Source organism: Anolis carolinensis, unplaced genomic scaffold (assembly GCF_035594765.1).
Source record: "Anolis carolinensis isolate JA03-04 unplaced genomic scaffold, rAnoCar3.1.pri scaffold_11, whole genome shotgun sequence".
NCBI lineage: Eukaryota > Metazoa > Chordata > Lepidosauria > Squamata > Dactyloidae > Anolis > Anolis carolinensis.
This window is the reverse complement of record NW_026943822.1, coordinates 15463943-15485799: the sequence shown is the minus strand read 5'-3', so window position 1 is coordinate 15485799 and position 21857 is coordinate 15463943. Positions and strand designations below refer to the sequence as shown.

The 21857-nt window shown below is 41.1% G+C and overlaps 1 protein-coding gene across 6 annotated transcripts in view; it reads right to left on the bottom strand.

Annotated features, from left to right (window-relative positions):
* Positions 1–223: 223 nt before the first annotated feature.
* The window catches only part of cep152 (centrosomal protein 152), a 34907-nt gene continuing 13273 nt past the window's right edge, over positions 224–21857 (bottom strand). For 5 of the 6 annotated variants that reach the window (XM_008120871.3, XM_062963134.1, XM_062963133.1 and 2 more), the window contains 18 exons: positions 20900–20991; positions 20260–20411; positions 19856–20054; positions 19412–19519; positions 18948–19078; positions 18438–18566; positions 18203–18338; positions 16813–17004; positions 15812–16075; positions 15278–15409; positions 13496–14146; positions 12057–12228; positions 11492–11665; positions 4291–4375; positions 3213–3316; positions 2857–3013; positions 2279–2382; positions 224–1505 (listed from right to left, as the gene is read on the bottom strand). In XM_008120871.3, the coding sequence (XP_008119078.2) occupies positions 568–1505; positions 2279–2382; positions 2857–3013; positions 3213–3316; positions 4291–4375; positions 11492–11665; positions 12057–12228; positions 13496–14146; positions 15278–15409; positions 15812–16075; positions 16813–17004; positions 18203–18338; positions 18438–18566; positions 18948–19078; positions 19412–19519; positions 19856–20054; positions 20260–20411; positions 20900–20991 (3920 nt within the window). In that variant the 3' untranslated portion in view covers positions 224–567. The remainder of the gene's footprint in view (positions 1506–2278; positions 2383–2856; positions 3014–3212; positions 3317–4290; positions 4376–11491; positions 11666–12056; positions 12229–13495; positions 14147–15277; positions 15410–15811; positions 16076–16812; positions 17005–18202; positions 18339–18437; positions 18567–18947; positions 19079–19411; positions 19520–19855; positions 20055–20259; positions 20412–20899; positions 20992–21857) is intronic. The other variant, XM_062963135.1, reaches the window with a different exon arrangement.

The following is a 21857-nucleotide window of genomic DNA, read 5'->3' as shown; positions in this document are numbered from 1 at the left end:
AATGTATATGAACAGCGATGGGTAATACACACATATATACAAGTGCAATGGCAATGCTAATGCAACTGCTTCCATAGGGGAACTCATGCATGCATACAACAACTGGATTCCACTCTTTGTTGACAATCCCTGCCTGCTATATCTATTATCTTGAGCTCTATGGAAAATAACGTGATAATAAATGCAGGAAACTAAACTAAAGAAATTATCCCCAACTTTCAAGTAACATCTGTGACAACTGTGTCAGTTTTATTTCTGTATAAATATAAAAAGGTTTGCATTGGACTGCACACTAATCTTGAGGTATAAAAATAGATCATTTCAAACACAACACACGTGTATAAAACCAATCTATACATAGTGAGGGTCAGAGAGCAAAGATGTAGCCCAAACCGTCATAAATATTTACAATTGAGTTTGTTGAGGTAAAAGTCAAACATAAAAGTTAAGAAACAAACAAACAAAAAACAATCACACGACAGTCACAATCAGCTTCCTCCACAGCTTTCATTTAAATATATTTAAGAATCTCTTTCTCCAGAATGTGCAGAGTCTTGATCCTGGTGTTTAATCAAAGTGGATTTGTGGGCTGTCAAAGCCACTATCTTGATGAAAAGTTATAACATCTTCCACCTGTTTCCTTGAATGCAGCGGGTTGTAGCTTTTCCCTTCTGTTGAACATAATGCAGCACCACTTAGAGGTTTTAATTCTTCCAAGTTTGGATATGGCATTTCTCCAGGATTCGCAGTCTGGTGGCCTTCTTTGTAATCAATGTCCTGTCTCTTTGCAATGAGGGACCCATTTTCACGACCAGCAGACGGGTGGCAAAACATATGTGAATTTTCCTTGCCATGAGAAAAGAGATTTGGAGTGGGGAACTGTGGACAGGATTCCAGTGGTGGCCCGGAATGTGGTTTATTAATTGGGTATAGAATCAATGCACCATTGCTGTCCATTTGGAGAGTATCACTCACCAAGCTCCAGTCAGAAGAGCAACTTTCATCTCTTACTGGAGTCTCCCGGATTTCAAAGATAGAGGGTTCTTTCTGATGGCTAACAGACTGAGGACAGCTATGTTCCTTCATCGCCAATCTTTCACTTAAGTTCTTAAATCGTACACAAGTTGCCCCTGGGTCAGAACCACCATCTGTACTGCTAATTGGACTGATGCCTTGGAATTTCCCTTCGGAAAAACATAGAGGATGGTTCTGGAATGGAACAAGAGGAGGTTGGTGGTGGCTTCTAGTTTTGTCATCAGTAATAACTGAAGGGTCAGTCAATTGCTGAAAGGCTTTCTCATCAAGCTGGGTTTGGGGAACTGGGGCTGACTGGTTTTCAACAGCCTCAAGCTGCTGCTGTAAACTACAAGGGATGCGTCTCTGGGTTGGAGGATTATGACCCACACTTTCGTCATGATTTTCCATCGCAGTTGGCCTGGCATGTTGCATGTAATTTCCTTTAGTTCCATTAACGTCAGAGAGCAGCTTGGAGGTTTGTGACAGGGCTGTAAAAATAATAAAAATAATAAAACAATAATTTTATCCATTTTTCATCACATAACAGTCTCCATTGCATAATAGTCTCACTCCCTTTTTTGAGTCCCAAAAGTGGTGTTTTAGGATTCGTCACATAATAGTCACAGAGCCATTTGAGGCAGATTCCCTCTTCTTTCTCCAAAGACAAGGCAGCTTAAAAATCGGAAATACAGGTCTCTGGAGCTCTGGTCTTTCCCCCTTCCTTCTTTCTCCAAAGAGCTCAATTCCAGATTTTGTAATCTGCCTTGCCTTCAGAGAAAGAAGGAAAAAGGGGAACCTTCCCTCTTCCTTTCTCTATGGCAAGACAGTTAAAAAAATAAACAAGCAGAAATTGAGCTTTTTGTTTGTGGCTGGATCATCCCTCCTCTTCCTCCTCCCCTTTTAGGGGTAAGGCAATTTATTTTTTATATTAAAAAACATAAACGGGAGAATCAAAAGCAGATTCATCACATAATAGTCGCACCCCTCTTTTCTGATCAAAAGAGATAAAAGTGTGAAGTACAGTATTACCTACCTCTTCTGAAAGGGAGAATGGAGATAAGAACTGAAGAACAAAGCAAGCAAAGAACTTGAAGAAGACTGGCATTTAATTAATTTCTTTACATATACAGAAGCCTCGTTAAAAGGTATATGAAACATAACTTACTGTAATAGTAAACATGCAAACAGTGCATTTTCTCATTGTTAAGACCATTAACATGTATGGAAAAAAACAAAGACAACAAGCTTTTACTTGACTTACCCGAGCGGGTTATTTTGTTCGGAGCTGAGTTACGAACAGGGGTTTCCAGTATTTTAGCCATTGTTGCAATTTTGCCGGCAGCACAGATTATTTTTTTATCAGCCCTACAATACATTGAAGAATTTGTAAAAATCTTCATCAATTAATCTGACTGACAGTTTCAAACTGAAGGGAAATTTCACCTCTAAAATGAGGAGATATGCCTTGGAGCATTAAAAAAATTCGAAGTGGCCCCCACAAAAGTAATATGTATATTTGATTCTCACAAAGTTTCATACTGACTTTGTAACGGCCACAATTTAGGAGACTTATGGCCTAATAGGAATTTTTGAGATCCAAAACAGAGTGATTCTGTCCTCCCACAGGCTAGAGGAACTACCGTACTACTCATTCCCTTAATCTATAAGCTAAAAAGAAACAATGGAAGATTCTTCTTGGAAAACAAACATATTACAGATTTCCTGCCTCTACCAAACTTTATTGATGTTTTAAACAACTTCTTCCTATCTAACGTGATTCTGACCTTTGCTTTAGCATTTCTATAACAAATTGGAAATATAGGAAATACATTACATTACCCTTCATGCTTTCCATCGTCATTCAGAAGTTGCTGAAGACAAATAAGATAGTATTTGCGCATCTTACGGGCCGTCTCCTGGCGTTCCCTTAATACTTCTGATTTAATAATTTCTGCAGCTCTCTCTTTGCTGTCATGAATGTAACGAAGCATATCACCTAAAAATGTGATAAAAGTGTATCTTAAAGACAAAATTTACAAGACTATTGTGTTTAGAAAATAATAATAGCAAGAAACGTGTTATAAAAGAGATGGAAAGGAACATAAAATGTGGTCAATCAATTTTACTGGCAAGTTTGTTTTTTATTCCTGTGCAAACAACTAATATTGAAAAACAAACATGTTTTCTGCACTCACTCTTGATTTTGCCCACTGCTTTAATATACTGGGAACGCATTTCTTCCAAAGCTTTTCCATCACAGGAACTGCAAGGCTTTGAGACATACCCTTCCGACAATGATCTACAAGCACAAAAAGATATTCAAGCTGAGAGTGAATGCCCAGATTGCTTTGTCATACTTCTTTCTAGACTAGTAACCTCTGATAGTCTTCTTTTCCTTGATATATATAATATTAAAGCTATCCAAGTTAGGGGCTTTAAAATAGTGTTCAATCGTAATGAACTCCACAGCACGAACAAGAACCTTCTTTCATTTTCTTGGTATCTACTATCATTCTTGATCAGTGGATGATCCCACCTTCTGGTTTTATGAAAACAAGGAAAATCTACTTTTTGAGAGCTAGTGTGATGCAGCTATTTGAGCACTAAACTACTATTCTAGAGATCAGGGTTCAATATCCTGCTGGGCTATATTGGTGACCTTTGGCAAGTCATACTCTCTCAGCCTCAGAGGAAAGCAATGGCAAAACCTCTATGAACAAACCTTGCCAAGAAGATACCATAATAGGTTCACCTTAGGGTCATGATCGGTTGGAATGACTTGAAGGCACATTACAACAACCTAATTTTTTCAAACCGTGTCTGATTCCACATATTTCTTGTCTTGCTCTTTCTCACTATGTAGCTGGAGCCCCCTCTGGCGTAGTGGGTTAAAGCCTTGTGACTTGAAGGTTGGGTTGCTGAACTGAAGGCTGCCAGGTTCGAATCTCACCCGGGGATTGAGCGAGGATGAGCTCCCTCTATCAGCTCCAGCTCCATGTGGGGACATGAGAGAAGCCTCCCACAAGGATGGTAAAAAACATCAAAACATCCGGGCGTTCCCTGGGCAACGTCCTTGCAGACGGCCAATTCTCTCACACCAGAAGCGACTTGCAGTTTCTCAAGTCGCTCCTGACACGAAAAAAAACCTATGTAGCTAAAACATGCCAAAACACTGTAGTCTTTCCTTATAGGGCAGTTTTTCCGGTCCCCTGGTCATTCTGATTGCCCCAGATATGCATTTTGAGAGGTAACAAGTTGAATAGTACACAATACCTTGGGGGAACACTAGCAGATTTCAGATCATCAAGTTTAGTCTTCAACACAGAGTTTTCTTCCATTAATGCCTCCAAGGTTTTGTCTGAAACAAACAAAAACCAACATATAAATATCGATTCCTGCCACTGTCATCCAATCACATGTCTCCTCTCTAATCCTTTGGAACCTCTGTATACTGAGTCACTGGATGACAATCTGCTAGGTCAGAATTTTCCAGACATTTCATTTTAGTGTCACGCCTTTTAGACATGGATCATTTTGCAACACAGTAATTCAGTTTTACTAGCACGAGGATATGGACACACATAAATTGTCAAGGACAGAACGCCACAAGATTCAAAGTAACAGAGTTTATTAGATTACAGAACTCAAAAATGCCCGTAGAACACAAGGGCCAGGCAGTTTTTGCCTTTAGGAGCAAAAAGGGGCAAAAGTAAATGTTCAAAAGATAAACCGGATTAAACCGGAGTTTAATCCGGGTAAAAACAAACTGCTTGCTTCAGCCTGGGTATAAACGAAACGAAAGCCAAGGAACAAAAGATACAAAGAATGCAACTAATTGGCAGCAGATTCCTCTCTGCTGCCAACACTGTGCTTAGAGTAACTTGCGTCGCTCCCCCACACACACAGCAGACAGGATCTCCGACACGAGTAAATCAGCCAAGGATTGTAGCAGTTGAGTAGACCAGTTCCGTTCCGTAGATCAAAGCCAGAAGCAGACGTTTGTAGTTTTTCCAAGTCCAAGAAGGGGGGGGAAGACAAGCCGTGGTCAGTTCAGTCCGAGTTCTCAAAGCAGGAGATGGCGTCCGTCAAGAAGACGACGGAGGGTCAAGCTAATAAGAGTAAGCACAGGTTTGCACAAACAAATGCCCACACAATCCCTCCCGCCGTCTGACCCTGGATTCCAATCAACTTACGTCACAGCACAGGAAAGCACACAAGTCTTCAGGGAAGCGTCCCACACACACACACGGATCCCAAGCGTTTGCCCAGATTACCTTGCCCAACGCAATTTGCAATTGCTCCCAAGCCCCATTTTATGCCAGTTACAAATCTTCATCACTGTCAGCTGTCCTCCTTAACCCGGGCGTTTCCTCATCACTTTCCTCGTCAGAGCTGGAACACCTCTGACTACGCCCAACAGCATCTCCAGCTGTGGATCCCGTCCCATCCCTCCAGCTAAACCATGGGTCTAATCCTGAAGGTCCCCATTCATCTTCTGTCCCATCATGGCCAGTGGCACCCACTTCCTCCCTTACCCGAGTCCAATCCATCTCATCCTCCTCTGAGCTAACCAGCCCCTCCTCCATTCTCTCCGTAAACCCTTCGAAAGACTCCTCGTCAGATGGTGCTGCAAATATGTCTCGCAGTCTTTTTCTCTCTCGCTCCTCGAGAGTATCTGACTCTCGAGGAGTCTTACGCCCACGTCTGTCAGTAACAGAGCCATGAGGCTCAATCATAACACTATCCCCTCTCACAAAGGCCTCCTCCCCCGATGGCGGAGAAGTGGCAGTGATACCCTCCGCTATAGCACCACGACGACTAGAGGTATCAAGTTTCAACAGCGAACGATGAAAGACTGGATGGACCTTTAAACTAGACGGTAAACGCAAACGAAACGCAACAGAAGAAATCTTTTTAACGATAGGAAAGGGACCCAAATACCGAGGCGCAAACTTTCCCCCAGCCTGTTTAATATGTTTGGAAGATAACCACACCAAATCCCCTTCTTCCAACTCCTCCCCTGCCTGCCTGTGGCGGTCAGCCTGAGTCTTCTGCGTTGCCTTAGCTTCCAACAGTAAGCGACGGGCAACATCATGCAATGCAGCCATTTCCGAAGAGCGGTACACAGGGTCCGAAGAGACCACATTGGTCGACGGCGCCACACCTCCCCGTGGGTGAAAACCATAAGTTAGCTCAAATGGCGTATGCTGACTAGACGTGTGCACCGCATTGTTGTAAGCAAATTCCGCCACCGGTAACCACTTTACCCAAGCCGTGGGTTGATCTAAACAAAAACAACGCAGATACTGCTCTAAGAGCCCATTAACCCGTTCCGACTGTCCATCCGTTTGCGGATGGAAAGCTGAAGACACGTTTAACTTAGTCCCCAAACACTCATGGAAGTGTTTCCAAAAGCGTGACACAAATTGCGGAGCCCTATCTGAAATAATCACCTCGGGTGCTCCGTGCAAACGATAGATGTGCTTTGTAAATAGTAAGGCCAACGTAGGGGCCGCCGGAATGGTTGAACAAGGAATAAAATGAGCCAGTTTACTAAATAAATCCACCACCACCCAAATACAAGTATAACCCCCAGACTTAGGCAAATCTGAAATAAAATCCATGGAAATGATTTGCCATGGCCTCTCCGGAACAGGTAAAGACGATAACAACCCTCTAGGGCGCCCAACAGGCGTCTTACTCTGCTGACAAACGGCGCAGCTGTCACAAAAGCGCAGAATGTCTTGCCGCATCTTTGGCCACCAGTAGCTCCTGGTGATAAGCTGTACGGTCTTGAACCTGCCAAAGTGCCCAGCCATGGGTTCGTCATGGTGGGCTCTAATCACCTCCAACCTGAGGGTCCCTACTGGTACGTAAACCTGCCCCCTACGCACCAATACCCCGTCTTGATCCTGGAGATGCGGCAGTATGGTACGGTTACCTGCAGAGAGCAGCATCAGTTGCTCCTGAGTCCACACATCATCCTTCTGAGCCTCAAGGATCTGGTCATGTAACCCAAGCTCATTATCTACAACACACAGAGAGGCAGTAGGCAAGATGGTCTGACATACTACCTGCTCATTGGTCTTAAATTCCGGCTTGCGGGATAAAGCATCGGCCCGCAAGTTTGCCTTCCCCTCCACGAACTGCACCTTGAAGTTAAACCTGGAGAAAAACAAAGCCCAGCGGATTTGACGCTGGTTTAACTTCTTTGCTGTTTGCAAGTGCTCTAAGTTCTTGTGATCAGATCTGACCACGATCTGGTGCCGTGCCCCTTCAAGCCAGTGCCGCCACACCTCAAACGCCACCTTAATCGCCAACAACTCCTTCTCCCATATGGTATAGTTCTGCTCGAAGGGTGTTAGTTGCCGCGAGTAAAATCCACAGGGACGCAAGGTCCCTGAGGAATCCTTCTGAGACAATACAGCCCCCAACGCGTAGCTAGAAGCGTCCGCTTCTACCACGAACGGTCTGTCAACATCAGGATGGGTTAGTATGTTGTCCGATTGAAAACTAGACTTTAGTTGTAGAAACGCCTCGTGAGCTTCCCGCCCCCACACAAATGGCTGTTTCTTGCGCAGAAGCTGCGTCAAAGGTACCGTGAGCTTTGCAAAATTCGGAATAAACTCCCGGTAGTAATTAGCGAAACCCAAGAACCTTTGTACATCCTTCTTAGTCTTCAGCTCCTGCCATGAGTTGACGGCGTCAACCTTATGTGGGTCCATTTTAAGTTCCCTACCTGACACTACATGACCTAGGAACTCCACTTCAGGCACATGAAAGACGCACTTGGAAGCCTTGGCGAAAAGCCCATTAGCCCGCAGTCGGTGCAGAACCTGCTTGACATGTTGACGATGTTCTTTCTCGTCCTTAGAAAAAATCAAGATATCATCCAAATAAATCACTAAAAATTGGTCAATTAGGTCCCTGAACACATCGTTCATGAACCTCTGGAATACCGCAGGAGCATTACAAAGCCCAAAAGGCATGACTCGGAACTCGTGGCATCCGAAACACGTGTTAAATGCCGTCTTCCATTCATCCCCTTCCCGTATACGGATTAAGTTATAGGCCCCCCGCAGGTCAAGCTTGGTAAAGACCTTAGCCCCTTGCACCCTTGATAACAGTTCCGAGATTAAAGGCAGCGGGTACCTATCCCGAATGGTGTATTTGTTTAGGATCCGATAGTCGCAGACCAGCCTAAGTTCCCCAGTCTTTTTGGCTACAAAGAATACTGGTGCCGCAGTTGGAGAACTAGATGGGCGAATAAACCCCTTGGCTAAATTTTCATCTAGAAACTCCCGCAAAGCTTGCCTTTCCGGTACAGTCAAGGCATACAGCCTCCCTGCTGGCAGTTTCGCACCTTCTGCCAACTTGATGGCGCAATCATATGGCCTGTGCGGTGGTAATTTGTCCGCTTCTCTTTTACAAAATACATCAGAGAACTCCCCATACTCAGCAGGCACTCCCTCCATATCAGAATGAGTAACATTTAGAGTGCAACAGTCCTGCCTCTTTAAGATCACTTTACGTGTTGCCCAATCTACTTGTGGGTTTACTACAGCTAGCCAATCCATCCCCAGGATCACATCATATCTAGGCAAGCTCGTAATATCCCACACAAACGTTCCCGTTACTCCCTGCACCTCCCACGTTACTGCTGAGGTTTCATGGTTAACCACCCCAGTCTCCAGCAGTCTCCCATCTGCTCCTTCCACCCACACGTCGCATGCCTTGCGCACTCTAGGAATGCCATGCTTCTTAGCAAACTCAATATCTACATAGGAGACCGTAGCCCCTGAGTCCAGCAGTGCCAAAGTAGAAACAAGTTCCCTTCCCCCAACAGATAATGTAATGGGTACGAAAACATGCTTCCTCCCCTCAGTTGACTGCTTGAGGAGCCCTAGTGCGTTGGACTCACGTCGCACTAGGGCTGGCCTTTTCCCGAAAGCTGGGAGGGTTTCACATTACAATTTTTGGCAAAATGCCCAGCCTTCCCACAGTACAAACACAAGCCCAGCTGCCTCCTACGGCTCTTTTCCTCTGTAGACAGCTTTTTAAAGACCCCAAGCTCCATGGGCTCTTCCCCCATCACCACAGGTGCCCTGGTTACATGCATGGGTGGCGCACACATTGCTTTTGAGTGTTTACGAGCCTCGAACCTTGCGTCTAAACGCAGCACCTTAGCTACTAAGGCGTCCCAGCTTTCAGCCGGCTCCAAGCGTGCTAATTCATCCTGGAGCATATCACTTAACCCGGCAGTAAATAAAAGCATGAATGCATTTTCCCCCCAATCCAGCTGGTGGCGATACAGGTTAAACTTATTTAAGTAATCCAAAACAGTCCCCTTTCCCTGTTTCAACCGATACAGAGCCCACCCAGCGTTCTCCGTGCGGAGAGGATCCCCAAAAGTATCAGTTAACAACTTTTTGAAATTATTCAAATTGTCCTTGACTGGGTCATTTCCCAAAATTAAATTAGTGGCCCATTGTCCTGCGGGACCGGTCAACAAACTCAAAATAAAGGCCACCTTGCTAGTGTCTGTAGGAAAAGCATGAGCACTGAGCTGAGAAAAATAAAGCTCCACTTGTGCCAAAAAGGTTGGCAACTTGCACCTGGTTCCGTCAAAGCGTTCAGGAGTCAAAACATGTCCTTTCACAGCCTGAGCTGTTTGGCTAACGGTAAAAGCCGTTTGCAATTGGTCTACTTTGGCCCTTAACTCATCCATCGTCTTCCTGACGGGTTTATTGCTGCAATAAACTTTTTATGGCGTTGGGCAATCTGTCAAGGACAGAACGCCACAAGATTCAAAGTAACAGAGTTTATTAGATTACAGAACTCAAAAATGCCCGTAGAACACAAGGGCCAGGCAGTTTTTGCCTTTAGGAGCAAAAAGGGGCAAAAGTAAATGTTCAAAAGATAAACCGGATTAAACCGGAGTTTAATCCGGGTAAAAACAAACTGCTTGCTTCAGCCTGGGTATAAACGAAACGAAAGCCAAGGAACAAAAGATACAAAGAATGCAACTAATTGGCAGCAGATTCCTCTCTGCTGCCAACACTGTGCTTAGAGTAACTTGCGTCGCTCCCCCACACACACAGCAGACAGGATCTCCGACACGAGTAAATCAGCCAAGGATTGTAGCAGTTGAGTAGACCAGTTCCGTTCCGTAGATCAAAGCCAGAAGCAGACGTTTGTAGTTTTTCCAAGTCCAAGAAGGGGGGGGAAGACAAGCCGTGGTCAGTTCAGTCCGAGTTCTCAAAGCAGGAGATGGCGTCCGTCAAGAAGACGACGGAGGGTCAAGCTAATAAGAGTAAGCACAGGTTTGCACAAACAAATGCCCACACAATCCCTCCCGCCGTCTGACCCTGGATTCCAATCAACTTACGTCACAGCACAGGAAAGCACACAAGTCTTCAGGGAAGCGTCCCACACACACACACGGATCCCAAGCGTTTGCCCAGATTACCTTGCCCAACGCAATTTGCAATTGCTCCCAAGCCCCATTTTATGCCAGTTACAAATCTTCATCACTGTCAGCTGTCCTCCTTAACCCGGGCGTTTCCTCATCACTTTCCTCGTCAGAGCTGGAACACCTCTGACTACGCCCAACAGCATCTCCAGCTGTGGATCCCGTCCCATCCCTCCAGCTAAACCATGGGTCTAATCCTGAAGGTCCCCATTCATCTTCTGTCCCATCATGGCCAGTGGCACCCACTTCCTCCCTTACCCGAGTCCAATCCATCTCATCCTCCTCTGAGCTAACCAGCCCCTCCTCCATTCTCTCCGTAAACCCTTCGAAAGACTCCTCGTCAGATGGTGCTGCAAATATGTCTCGCAGTCTTTTTCTCTCTCGCTCCTCGAGAGTATCTGACTCTCGAGGAGTCTTACGCCCACGTCTGTCAGTAACAGAGCCATGAGGCTCAATCATAACATAAATTGTAATAACCAAATGTATGGGGACACAACATATCTCATGAAAACCTTTAATTTACCATCCATTGCTAAAATATATGACTTATTGTTTATTTCACATAGACACAGATGTTTATAAGTATGTTCCTATGACACAACTATGTACTGCAGCTGACACACAAATGCATTGAAACAATCAGTTTGGAAAGCTCTATGCTAATCCCTCTCCTCTCCATGGTTCGGGCCATATTTTTCAGCCACTTCTGCCCCTTTACTGTAGTATATGTATATTAAAATCAAAACAGAATGACTATTTAAAGCCTCTGGACCACTACACTAGAGTAACAATCATTGGGAAAGCTGTTGGACTTTGGGAGAAGTTGTGAGTCTTGCCTAGCAAAGGCAATCATTCTAGAAGCATGCATACAGCTCTATCTCTCTTACACACTTTTCATTCAGTGGATTCTGTAATCAAACAATGATCAATAGCTAAAATTTTACCATACTATAAAGGGAATGCAGGGTCAGAAACTCATCATAATTTAAGAAGTGTACAAACCTTGTTCCAGTTTTGACTTTTGTTCCCTCACAGCAAGCTGGAGGTGTTTGCAAGCTTTGTCAAGTTTCTTTTTCAAATCTTGACATTCTTTTTCTTTTCTTTCAAGCTGATGGCGGCAACGGTCACAACAAATGCCTTCTTGAGATAACAGGTTTTGCTTCCTGTAGTTGGAACCTGTTATTAACCATCACAACAAGTTACAAATATTCCTCTGGATTAGGGAACTCGCATTTCTAAAAAAGGGTGAGTGAGTGGGAGACACTATAAACTGGTAGTTATAAGCACTGTTTTTGAATCTGAATTTTCTTATCTTCCACCCCACCACCCACCCCCAGAAACTACTAGTGACTTACAATAGCTATCCAGCACCTCTCTAACAGTGAATGTTACTGTCCTCATAACAGACAATTGAACTAATGAATAGTCCTGAACCTAGAGAGCATAATTATATGACTGAGCGAGTACAGAATGCCAAATACCACTATAAAAATCTGCAGTTGTATCAGGCATGTATCATTCAGATCAAAATTTCAGGGGGGGGGGGGAGAATAAAAATGAAGAATACCAGAGTCCATTTCAGCCTCTTGCAAAGATGGCTGTTTTCTTAACATTCTTTGTAATTCCATTTGCTGTCCCACATCATACAAGATAGGCCTTGCTTTGTCCCCAGTCTCTCCTTCATTTTGCAGGCAAGGGTCCTCGAAATCTTTGAAATTGTAACCCAAATCCTCATGTTTCTACAACGGATATAACAAACTTAAGTTTTCAAAAGGCTTTACAGTTAAGATATAGCTTGCTAGTTATTTTTTTAAAAATATATACACACAGAAGTAGAGGTATGCCTGCAGTCCAGATGACTGACTTCCCCAATTTTCAGAAGCACTGATGGAGATTATGGGAGTGTACCCACTTTGTCCGAAGTTGCTGTAGTTTGCCTTCAAATCATCTCCAACATTATAGTAACCCTAAGGCCAACCTATAATGTGGTTTCTCTGGCAATATTTCGTCAAAGGAGGTCTGCTTTTTGCCTTCCTCTGAGTCAGAGACAGTAGAACTTTCCTGTGGTCACCAAATGTGAACTTTCGTCTCTAGAGTCATAGTACAACACTCAATCCAAAACACCATACTGGGATTAGAAAAACTTCAAAGATCTACTATATCCTTCAGCTAAATACTTAAGATACAAGCCATTCATTTCAAGGCACCTGGAGAAAAAAATGGCATTGCTTAAAGGACTTCAGTGCCTTCATTTTATTTATTTATATCTTGTTGAGAATCATAGAATCGTAGAGTTGGAAGAGACCTTATGGGCCATCCAGTCCAACCCCCTGCAAGAAGCAGGAAAATCTCATTCAAAGCACCCCGACAGATAGCCATCCAGCCTCTGCTTAAAAGCCTCCAAAGGAGCCTCCACCACAGTCCGGGGCAGAGAGTTCCACTGCTGAACAACCCTCACAGTGAGAAAGTTCTTCCTGATGTTCAGGTGGAATCTCCTTTCGTGTAGTTTGAAGCCATTGTTCCGCGTCCTAGTCTCCAGGGCAGCAGCAAACAAGCATGCTCCCTCCTCCCTATGACTTCCCCTCATGTATTTGTACATGGCTATCAGTGCTCAGTGTTCAGTGCTCAGAATTCAAGCTTTCAAAGAACATGATTCATTAAGAAGCAAGCAATAAAATAAATTAAAATATCATGTCCTCTTGAAATATAGTGAACCGAGGCACTCTAAGAAATAAAAAAAACATATATATGACTCTGCCCAAACATATTTTCTGCTCCCAGAGGGCTCTCATTTCCCATGCAATGTATACAGGATAAAGGCACACATTTCACAAATGAAATCCCTAATTTTATGAACTACATTTATGAAAGTATTTCATCTATAATCTTTTCCAGTTGTTCTGCAAAGACATCTAACACTGTTACAAATGAAACCCAGATTACAACTGGACATAAAAGGAATGCAAAAGTCAAAATGCAGGTGGGTCAAAGGGACATAATAGTTACCTGCTTCCATGTTTGCTTGCGTTTTTCTAGAATGGCACAGATGGTGGCTTTATATGCTTTCTGCAAACAAATTGTCAGTTTCTCTTTGAACGGAGGATTGTTATGAAGGGAAGGAAGAGTCCACTTAGCTAGCCAAGTACGCTCATCACTTGCGTATCTGACCAAATCCTTGTGCATGTCATCTAGGAGGAGTTCCACCTGAACCAGGATCCTGTCCTCATATTGGCTGATTTCATTTTGCAATCTCTTGGCTTCCTGAATAGCACACTCTTGTTGCTTTTGCTCCAGGTGCATCTTCAGCTCTCTCTCTTTCTGATCAAGCAATTCTTTCTTTTGCTTTGCAAAGTCTTCTTTGACTTTTGCAAGGACCTCATTGATTTTATTCTTGTGGTCTTGCAAAAAAGAGTGGTAATCTTTTTCGTTTTGTTCTTGTATCCTGTGCACCTCCTCCTGCTTTTCCTTGTGCCACTGAGTCCGCGCTTTTGCCAATTCTGCTTTAACGATGGCTGGGATTTCATCTTTTTTCAGCTCCAGTTCCCTTTTAAGGGAAAATATCTTTTCTTCAAGCTCCTTGTTCTTGACTCTAAGTTTATCACTGCTCTCAATTTCCTTCTTCCATTTCTCTTCAGTGGCAGAAAGAACCAGTGAGACCTAAAGGATGCAAACCATAACAGACTGAGTGATGCCTTGGAGATTTCAAACACATTTTACAGGAGATGAATAGCTTGGTGAAGAATATGGGCCAGGATCGAATTGATCCCTCTGTTTGCTAATTTGCTAATTCCTCCACTCCATTCTCTAGCCCTCTAAAAATATATCTGAAAACTTGACCGGGGGAGTGGAAAATATTCTGGAGATTTTGGCTACACCACCAGCAACAGCAGCTGGAGAGGAAGTGTGTCCTGATTCAGTTGGATCTAGATAAGAAGGTACGTAGTAGTTCCTTGTTCATAAGTTCTAATCTTCTAATGATGGTTAATTAGGCAATCAAAAGCATCACACTCCCCTTCTAGCCGCCTCCATTCTTGTGTCGCAACTGTCCTCCAGCATTTTTTAGTTTGAGTAACTAAAGTTAACATTATTAAATCTACACTGGCAGTTTTCCTACCCATATTTAGTGCAACTATAAAGCCATAATCAGAAGCAAAGCTAAGTATAATTTGTGAGTGCAATATGCTGCTAGGGAAGAGGGGAAGGACCACACAAATATGAGCCTCCTATGGCCTTTCCAGACAGGCCCTGTATCCCAGGATCTGATCCCAGGTTTTCTGTTTATCTCAGATTATCTGGAAGTGCCGACTCATATAATCCAGTTTAAAGCAGAAAATGTGGGATCAGATCCTGCGATACAGGGCCTGTCTGGGAGGGCCCTTACATACCACTGGCAGATCAGGCAGACTTACATCTGCATTAGTTAGTTTTGAGAAAAGCAGCAGTTTATACCAACTTCCTTGGTTTTTATAGTCAAGGTGCTTGAGCTTTACTTGACTGCAATTAAATAATGAAAATAAAACATATACTAGATGCCTTTAAAATTGTGAGAGAAATTAGAACATTAATAGATATGCCCCCTCTAAATGTGTTATCACAGACATAATTGTGTTATCTCAAGCTCTCTGAGAGCGGAAATAGGCCTTATAGATACAGAACATATATGTTTCCAATCTATGAATCGTATTTTGCCCTTTTTCCAATAAATGTAGTTGTGTGAGGGATCCTTCTCATTTGAAATTTCCATTTAAATCTTGCCATCAAATCAGTGCAAGTTTTATTCTCCGCTACCTGTTTTGCTGTGCTAAGCTCATATTCCTTCTCCCATTTTGCCTTGGCTACTTTGAGATGTGCTTTGAATTCCTCAAGCTGAGTCAGTTCTTGTAACCACCTGGCTCGAGCCTTTGTGAGAGCTGATTCCACCTAGATATGGCAAGGAAAAGGTAAAAGGAGAATCGGGAAAAGTCTGAGACATTTGGTTTCAGACAAATTTCAAAGAACGAAAACAAAGGAACGCTATTTTTCATGTTGATATTTTGGAAGCAGCCTTGTCTCTTTACAGTTTAGCTTCCAATGAAACCAATGGGATTTTAGTCTGTCTAGCTGCTTAGGACTGCAGCCATCAGGTAGTTAGGAAAACATCTGTTTTCTTAAAACAGAAATATATTTACATTTTAACCATTTTAAAACAATCTGAACAATTTAAAATCTGTATTAATAAGTCCCTAGTTTCCACTTATTCCAGCCAAGCATGGCTAAATATATCCCAATATATATTGTGACAACTTTTGTTGGAAAAGGCAGAACAGCGTGTTGCTTTGTTACCTGGCTGGCAATGCTCTCGTGATGTCTAGCTTCATGTTCTCTCAGTGTATTTTCCTTTTCTTTCAGTGTTTCCCGAAATAGCAGCGTTTGCTCTTCAACCGCCTCTGCAATGAGTTGGCGTAGCGTGTCATCTTTGATGGATAACGGTTCTGTTTGGTTGGCATGATCTTTGAGTTCTAAGACTGGTTTCTTCGCTTCTTCCAGAGCTTGATCCAATCTATTCTGCCATTCTTTTTCAACTTCCTGGATAGCTTGCTCTTTGGCCTGCGGGTAAAAGTGTTTTTTAATAGAAAAAAAGACAATTAAGTTAAACTGTGAAATGTAAAAGCTAGATTTCATATAAGTTTCCAGAAGAATCAAACTGAATATAAATATTTTTTTTCTTTAAATGCATGAAGAATGCGGGCTTTTGTTCCAGGAGCTTCACTTATCAAATTGAAATGATTAAGAAGTTTTCTAACAGGAAGTATAAAAGCAACAAATATACAAGTTTCCTCAATATCCATAATGCCAAAAGCATACGCAATAGTGAACTAAATAAAAATTCATTAAAGAGGGTGACATATACAGGGATCTGGAATTTAAAATGCCTGAGACAAGTTAAAATCACTTCAGCAGGCAACAAATCCTCACATGTACATTATAACAGGGTTTCTTACATTTTTCCCACTCATGATCCCTTTCCGTCTGATTTTTTTAATGACCCAAGACATACAGATATATAAAATTGGTATAAAATCAAATGTTAGTTATAATAAATCAGCATTTGCAAGGGTTGCTAAACAGACTGATTTTCTGGTTTATGGGGTATAGTTGAAGCATCCAGAGTCCATCCAGAGTCCATTGTAAATAGTGAATGTTTTTACTAATAGATTTGTGTTAATGGATGGCATTCAGAAACTTTTGACTGTTGCCAAACTTTTCGTGGCCACAATATTGAACTAAAGGGACCCCATTTGGGATCAGGTTCTACAGTTTAATAAGCAGTGCATTATACAAACCTGTTCCAGTTCTTTCCCCCAAAGGGCTTTGGCTTTAGCAATTTCATTCTCAGTGTGCTTCTTCTTCTCAGCTTCTTTTTCTTTCTGCCACTGATCCTTAGCGAGTGCCATGGCATTCTGATGAGCTTCTTCTAGTTCTGTCCTCAGCTTGCTCAAAGACACTTCCTTTTCCTCCAATAACTGTTTCTTGAACTGGGTAAAACCAAATAAGGCTGCTAAACGTTATTTAGACAACACAACAGTCTTCTGCATAGTCCCCCATAACCAGATTTCAGTAGACAGCAAGGCTTTATAAGTGAAAATGGTTTAATTGAACATCTCACTTGTTAAGATAAAATTAGGAATCTTTTTGCTTCCTGTCATTTTCTTCAAAGAGATGGTGCAAAAGAGGTAAGAGATTTACTGAGACAGGATATCTACGTTGCATTTGATTTTACTTTATTAATACAATATCACTTACTTAAAGCAACCCTGTCTCTTTATTTTGCTTGGTATGCACTTCATTTCATCCACAACACTTTACTCAATTCACTTGGAAGGCTGGCTTGAAATTATTATGCAAGTTAACTAATTCAAAGAGCTGTGCCCCGTGAATCAAATCTGGAATCCTTCTGTGCTCAACTTTCCTGTGGAGTCTTTGGCTTTAATCAACCTTAGCCCCAAGCAAAATCGGGTTTGGGTATATATCACTATGTATTGTATTGCACCATTTTATTATGTTTATACATCTGGCAGTTGCTCATCCACCCTTGAGTTGTTTATTCTACTGATAAATTCATATTTGCAACACTAATAAAGTGATTTAAAATCTATTATGTGAGATAGGGTTGGAGCTTGGTCCATCTATGACTGAGGTTTCAATTCTCATTGTATCTTGAGTGGTTGGAATGTGCAAGCTTTTCATGACATGTTTGCGGAATTAACAGAAATGTTTAATAATAATAATAATAATAATAATAATAATAATAATAATAATAATAAAACTTTATTTATATCCCGCCACCATCTCCCCAACGGGGACTCGGGGCGGCTTACATAGGGCCATGCCAGGAAAGTTTTCACGACTGCCCGCATAGCGTCTGCAGCCAACAGGCCATCGGAGATGCCTTTAAGACTTGAAATCTTGTAGGTTAATAGTTCCATTGTTTATCCCCCCCCCCAAATATTTATAATTATTTCAACAAATTATTTCAACAAACTCTTTACTAAAATGAAATCCACTAACTGAAAGATCACAGGTGTTAATATTCAAAAGAAGACACCTAGATTTGAAAGAAACAATTCTCTAAGATAAATCACCAATATGGCTTCTTCAGGACTTATTTCTAGAATAGTCAGTATGCAATCACCATTTCTGGAAAATTTATTCTAAACATATGCTTGCACCAACCTTGTCTTCCCTCACTTGTTGTTCATGTTCAAATGCTGCTTTTAAAGTAGATTCCAATTCATCTCTATCTCTGCAGACAGCAATGTAACATTCCTTCACGGCAATCATCTCTTTGTTCAACTCATCAATGTCAACTCTTGGAGAAAAGAACATGCAAGAATATTTTTTTAAAAAAACCTTTTAAAGGCAGCATTATAATGTGTTTGAAACTAAGCTGAAGAAATACAATGTTTACTTTAACTGGCAAATGTTCTCTTCGTAAGCCTGGATAAGCTTTCCTTCTTTCTTCTTATACGTTTCCATAAGGTCTTCACAAAGCTTTTTCTTCATATCCTCATAATGTTGTTGGTATGTCCTTTCACACCTGAAGCAAGGAAAGGAGACAAACCTATTGTTGCATATACTTGAGAATGACCTTTACTGAAAAGGAATTGACACATACACTAAATGAGCTTCAGACCGAACTTTTTAATGTGCAAAAAATGTAAAAATCATGCAAGAACAAGCATATGTACCGAACATACTGTGATCAACTATTTTATATAATTTTTCTTTCAACAGAATGCAATATATAATAATTGCCTGGATTCATTGTGCATTAAATTTTTTAAACAAATCTGGTTTGGCTGTAACAAATACTGCCTCTGACAGGACACATACAAAAACCTTGCTCATATTCTAACTTGTAACTCATATTCTAACCTTTTACACAGAACGGTTCCTTGCTCCCTCCTACCCTAGTTACCTGTCAAGGGCTTCTTGCTTATCACGATCACAGTCCTGAACCATTTGTCTCATCTGACTACACAGCTCTTGATTTGCATTTTTGAGTTTTTCTTGGTTTTTTGTAAGTTCTTGAACCTGTGCATGCTGGCACTGTTCAAAGGGAAAAAAAGAAATATTTAAACCATGAATGCATTTGTGTTAACGGCATTTAAGCATTATGGACAGCATGATCAGAAGTGGCTAGAAATGTGAGAGTGAAAGAAGGAAAATCACAACATTTTTATCTCTTCTCCCCTTTCTTTGCAACATTAAACGTTTATGAAAATTCTAGAAAAAACTCCTATGAAAGTGTTTGTGTTTTGGAATTCCAAATGTGTAGTGTGAACATTTCTTCCCTAAAACTATTCAATGGGATCAGAATATATTGCATAGTGTGGTTCACAATTTTTATGGCTAGACTTTTTGGTCTCTTTAAAAACTCACCTCAGTTTCTTGCCGTAAAAATTCATTTTCTTTTCTGAGCTTCTGAATTTCCTCAAAGGTACTGGACTGTAAAGTATCAGATGATCCTTGAGTATTCTTTCCTTTACACTATAGAAAAACAGCAGTATTGGTTCAGAAAACTTTTGTGTTAGCACTACAAGCCAGCTCTATATCCACAGAATAAAGACACGAATAGGCCCATTACTTTGCAACACAAAATGTGAATTTATGGTACGAACATTCAGTTTGTTTGGTGTGCCAAAAACAATTCAAGTGTCTGAACAATCCAAACAACTCTAATTCATGTTTCTGGAACACACCAAAGTGTAGTTTTGATTGTATGAGCAACTGTTAACAACTATGATTTATATAAGATTCTATCGAGTTGTACTAAGGAGGAGGAAAGTATATCAATGTTTCCAAACATATTAAAACCAAACCAACCTCATATACATTTGTTTTTATCAGCTGCTGCTTCAGTTCTTCTATTGTCCTCTGGCTATTTTCGAGGTCGTTCTGCAGCTGGGAAATCCGGTTCCGCTTTGATTTATGACTTCTCAGAAAACGTTCCATTTCATCCTTTAGCTCTAAGATGATCTCATCTTTAGAAAGTCCTCTACCTGCTTCTTTAGTCTCAGCGGGACTGTGTTTTGTTTTTAAGTATTAAGGAAGAAATTAGTCGTATCAATACAGATAAACTGTACCGGAAATTACATGATTTACTAAGACTCCTAGCTTCAGATCCAACCAATTTGTGGAAGTTTGCTCCCAAATATAGTGCTCAACATTATATTTGTTTAATTTTTGTAAAAAAAAAAAACAAAATTAGAAATGCTTACACCACATACCTGTTCAGTTTTGGTTTTTTTTTAATACCCAAATCGACATATGAATCAGACATGTCTGCATTCAATTCTCCATCTGGGTTACTGAGAAACACACCATGTTTTGCTGCAGATTCATACAAACGAATTTCTTCTTTTAGTTCCTTCAACTCTTCCTACACACATAGAAATTAAAGGAGAATAAGCAAATATAACAATATCATCCCAACAGTACCAGTAGTCACCCTGATATCTGAATTATCCTATGAGTATGAAAAGGCAGAATACAAACTTCTAAATGCCACTTTTAACATATGTTAAGTGTGCATTTATTTCTTAAACATTTGTTCAACCGTTCTCACATTGGACCCCAATGGCATTTCTCGCTTTTCATTTCAGCAATGAAGCAGAATCATGCACTATCAAACCATTCACTTCAACACTTATGCTTGTATTTCCTACAAAGATATAAGACTATTTACTTGGGAAATATTTGTTGAAAATGTCTTAGTTGACATAATTAAGAATTTCTAGATTCCTCCAACCAGTTCAGCCAGGGGACATGTTGACTGCAGTTCAAAAATGATTTTTCAAGCTGATTCAAGCATTTTTGAACTAGCCCAAGCAAAAGTTTTACCATATTTCAAGAGGAAAATGAACAAACCTGCAGAGCCTTGTTCATTTCAGTACTTATTAAGTGGGCAGAGTGGGCTTGTTGAAGCTGTATTCGTAATTGATTTGTTTCTGACACCAATCCTGGAGAAAAATAACTGAAATTACTTTTTAAACATCACATAAGAGTTACTAAAATAGCAAAAAAAATATCAAGCAACCTTTACTAAAGTAGTTTTCACATGAGTGAATCCTATTGAACCTTTAGGATCATGTTTTCTTTTAAAAGATATCCAGTTCCTCTGGGGTGACTCTATGCAAAAGTCATTCATTTCAATAGGTTTCATTATGGTCCACTATTTCCTGTCTCCAAGTAAATTCAGGAACGTACCCCTGTGGATAAGAGGGCTGTATTGCATATTAATGGAAGATATTCAAGTTCACCGTTAGAGAGACCGGCTTTTCCAGCACTTCAAACTGTGGTAGCTTTATTTCATTTGAGTGTTTTTTCCTTCTACTTTAAAATGAAAATAATGATGAGTAACTAAAGACGTGTCAAATGTTTGCTTTCCTTGAAGCAAAAAGGAAACTGTGAAACCGTGCCAGACAAACAAGGCAGACTTGGTAAAAGAGTCAAGGGTTGAAAACATTTTTTTAAAGGAACAAAATGTCTTCATGTATAGAGTTGCAAATTTTACGACTCTCACAGAAGCATTTCACAAGATTTCTTGTGCCAGAGGGAATATTTTTCAGTCTAGACTTGGCAGGATGCATGTCACTTAAGCATTGCCTGTCACACTCGTCATGACTTATTTACTTTATTATGGAAGCTTAATTTATAAAGTTTTCCTCTCTTGCAAGTTTCCATCCTCACAAGAAGCCTCTCTCCACTTAGGTATATCAGACTTTTGGTCCAAATGCTTCTTCAGCTTGCCAACCTAAGCAAAACATCTGATGTAAATTCTTTCATATAATGTATCTATTACTCAGAATAACTAGACTGATGATTT